The sequence below is a fragment of the Patella vulgata genome, chromosome 7 (genome assembly GCF_932274485.2).
Source record: "Patella vulgata chromosome 7, xgPatVulg1.2, whole genome shotgun sequence".
NCBI lineage: Eukaryota > Metazoa > Mollusca > Gastropoda > Patellidae > Patella > Patella vulgata.
The window spans coordinates 41,737,721-41,741,876 of NC_065885.2; the positions used below are offsets into that span (position 1 = coordinate 41,737,721).

A 4,156-nucleotide genomic window follows, 5' to 3' on the forward strand; every position below is an offset into this window, starting at 1 on the left:
CATGCTCTCCAAATAAGAACATGATATCACCGTTTCACATGACTTGTGGAATATGTCTAGTCTCATTCTTTGAGCACCTTGTTACAAACGGCGCTGAAACGCATAATGGTACACGATTCGTGTACCAATGGTAAAATGTTTATTTTGTCTTAAATATTGGATATCAGAAGCCCATCTTTTCCAGGTAAGATCACAACACCAATGCTGATTTAAATTGCCCAAAAAATCGTGTTTTCAATGTCGAAGATTTTGGATGATATTGAGTTACGGACTTAGCTTCTTTAAGTATATTTATGACATAAATGCTTTGTCTCATGATGTACTAGTACACAGTTCCTTACCTGGACAGTAAACATAATATTATTACTGCTATGATGTGATAGGTCATAAAACTAAACATTGTACCCCCCCCCCCCTCCCCGTTCTCAACGCCATATTTGTATTGGTATAGGAAACTTATTTTTACAGTTAATGTTATGCTAAATATTTAATACGCTATTAGCTCTTCTGAAATTGCTATCAAATTTCGCAGTTTCGTCAATCTGCCTTTACCGAATATACACATACCAACTTGTTAAGCTAACTAGTGCAGTCTGGCTCTAATGATATTAACATGACAATACAACTTTTAATTTATCAAATTTACAAAATAAGAACATTGATATATTTACAATAGCAGTCGATAGCTTTTTCGATTGAAGATGGTATCTAATAGTCGTATTAATGTTGTTTTGAGTATAAGGCAAGATGATACGCTCTGATAAACATTATTGGTAGTTTGGTTCGATATACTAAACACTTGTCTTGAGAACAATTGCTAACAATTAAATGTGAGAAAACAATACTCGAAATGTTTTTCTTAAAGGGTAAGTCTCAGATCGGGTTTGGATGTTACACATTCTTAGCCCCAAGAATAAATACAAGCTAATGAAAAAGTGACATAGACTGGAAAAAGATATCCCAACACTGTGGGTACTTGGAAACATACGACTATATGTCTATACTGAAATAGAGTGTCTAATAGTCGAATGACTAACTACTTAAACTAATGGCACTGTGGATGCCTGGAAACACACGACTGTATGGCTATACTGCATTAGAGTGACCAATTGCCAATAGTCGCATGCGTCAGGACATTCGTCTAACTACTTTAAACAATGACTACGCAGCTATTTAAGCGAGAAAATTAATTAGTCATAAACGTAAACAAAACAAAAATTTGATCAATATTTCTAAATACACCACAATATTTACACTTTAGCGGCAGTTAAATATTTTAAGCAACCCGAGACTGACCCTTTGAGTTTAACAAAGTAAGACATTATAAGGTAAGAACATGTATATGGAAAATGAAATAATATCATCGGATTGGGAGTGTACCGAGCTACAAAATATCTCTAAAACTTTTAGTGAGGTAAAACTTGTAATCACAACCCGCGATGATGATTTGCATATTACATTGTTTATTTTTTGTGTTTTTGTATATACTTTTCATTCTTATATTTTATATATCATTATACCTGTTCAATACTTATGTACATTCTATGCATAACTTGATTATTGACATTTGTAACTGTAAATATGTTATTGTATTTGATTTATTACGTACCCTACAACCCCGACCTCATTATAATTATTTTGGATTAACCCATTTTGAATATTTTGTATTATTGCCCTTAACATGTCATATTATACCATATACTTTAGCCAGTGCCCTTACTTATATACTAATAATACTTTCAGGTGATGTAGAACTTCATTCTTTAACTGTAAATAATTCACTGTTTTTGTCTGTGTATACGTTTTATTTGTTTACTAGTTATTTACATCATAGCACACTGTATGGCGTATGCCCGTCTTCATTAGCCCAGTATAGGAGCAGAACAGTAGGACGTTAAACCCCATTTCATTTCATTCGGGCATGTGCCTTAATTTCAAGTTTGATTAAGACGTTAACAAAAAAAAAGAGAAGGCAGACAAAGCAAATCAAGATGCCAATTAAAAACTAGATAGTAATTATCTACGAGAATGAAATGGTCATGTAAACTTACTTATATTATGTCAGTCTGTTTCACAGAGTATTATGAAAGTCTTCTAATATCTCTGTAAAAGATGACTGCCTTCAACACATGACGTCATATCACGCGGCGTCAATCATTGGCTCAATGGCGCGTGCATTGTTTACATAAGACGTTACTGATTCGAGCAGAATGGCGCCTTTCACATTTTAATACCTATTTACAGTAAAACAGGAAATATTTTTACTTACAAATACTTCAAACGTCTTTATTTATTTTTCTAATACATAAAAAAAAATGTTTTAGAATTTAATTTGTCGGAGGAAAAAAGTTAATATTTGGTTCTCATTAAGTCGCATCGATGTCATCCTTATCAGTGATTGTCGCGGCCTAGCGAATATTCACTGCGGATCAGTGTGATATTATGTATCATAATAATAATATTCTTATTATTTTTTTTCATTTTTCAGCTAGATCCCATCGCTGCACTGCATTATGATCATATTGCTCAACCAATACCACTACCTAAACCCAGTTCAAGTAATTATTTTGAGAAACCTGCAGTAGTTGAATCAAAGGTTTTAAGGTAACAATGGGTTTATCAGCTTTAGAATGATTATTTCCTGTCACATGTGCTCACGGTATTCATACAAAGGCTTAGAATCACTGTCTTCTGTCCTATACTGGGGGTTTGGGTTGTCGAATGGTTAACACATGCATTTTAGATCATAAGGGTTGTGAGTGAGTGAAGTGAGGTTGTTTCGAACTATTCGAAACAATACTTGTCTGTGACAAGGCTCGCCTGTCCAACCCCGTGGGTTTCCTCCGGGTCCTACAACGCGGACAGGAATTATTGAAATAAAACTGGACAATTTGTCAGTCCAAAAATGACCTATCTAGTTTGTGTCTAAAATTGAGAACATTGTGTTAATGCCATATTTTTTTTTATTAATGACTAGTCTAATTATTATATTTATTGAAATTAGACCCTAGGTTTTAGCAGCAAACAATTAAAATATTTTATTGCCATATTTACAAAATCAGTCTCTGGTATAAAATTTTTGAATATAATTAATTATTTATGTACAAATTTTATATAATTATGAATTTCTTTACAGAGTTTCTATAAAGTCAAATCAAATTGAGAATAAAAACTGTGAAGAAAATGCTTTGATTAATAAAATGGTACAGACAGAGAATATATGCTATCGCAGGTTAGTTAAACTCATTTTATAGACATGTAGATTTTTTATAAGATATGACTGTAAATGTTCAACATAAAAACATGATTATTTTGAAACAAGTTGCTGCAGGGTTTCTATTTCGGGAAATATTCTCTCTATGCAGAATCCTGTCTTGTAAAAGTGACAAAGTTGCAAAATTGTGCCCCAGTTATGAGAAGTTGTCCCTGAATCAGAAACCAGTGAATATGGTTTCTAGACAATTTATATTCATCATCATTTTGAATTAAAAAGAAATCTTTCAGTTTATTACATGCTTCTGTAAGTGTCAAATCTCGAGCCGAAAAAGGCCATTTAATTTCAACGAGCCCAGTCTCGCCTTTATCACAAACAATTGCATCTGGTGTAGCACTTAAAAATGAAAAAGCTGGATTTATTACAAGTCCAATGTCAGGAATATGATTCCCAGTCTGTTTGATATACATTAAATTGTTCAGCAATGGTTTCGTTTGTTTGCTTATAAGAAGTTGGAACAGAATAAAAATTACTTATGTCAAATGTGTTTTTTAAAAATGAATTGTTTCTTTCTTTTCATAATAGCTCCAAAATTTGAGGCAGTAACACCACACTTTCTTTCGTTCATCCAGGTCTTATTATTATTTCTTGTGAATCTCTCTATACTCAGCCAAATTAAAAACTTGACACTGATGAATTTCAACAATTTTTTTTTTCTGGTAAGTCAAATAAATTTTAAAGTGTTTCTAACGATAGTAAGTAGCAAGAAGCCTTTAATTTCATAAAATTGTAAAGTCACGTGGATCACGTGACTTTTGAGCATATAAACATGAAAAACCTGAAAAACACGTGCAATCACAAACTCGTGAGGTCAATCGATGCAAGTTTGCTTAAACTGAACACGCACACGTAACTTGAACTGGAAAAACAAATTGAAATTGT

General features: G+C 32.7%; 1 protein-coding gene across 1 annotated transcript; it reads right to left on the reverse strand.

Annotated features, from left to right (window-relative positions):
- Window positions 1-3,209: 3,209 nt before the first annotated feature.
- On the reverse strand, window positions 3,210-3,938 carry LOC126827970 (uncharacterized; the record flags this gene model as incomplete). Its single annotated transcript, XM_056102610.1, is given in 4 exon segments — window positions 3,210-3,363; window positions 3,366-3,684; window positions 3,686-3,779; window positions 3,781-3,938. Coding segments are annotated over 4 exon segments (711 nt in total), but the record flags the coding sequence as incomplete, so codon positions are not given.
- Between the last annotated feature and the right edge of the window lie 218 nt (window positions 3,939-4,156).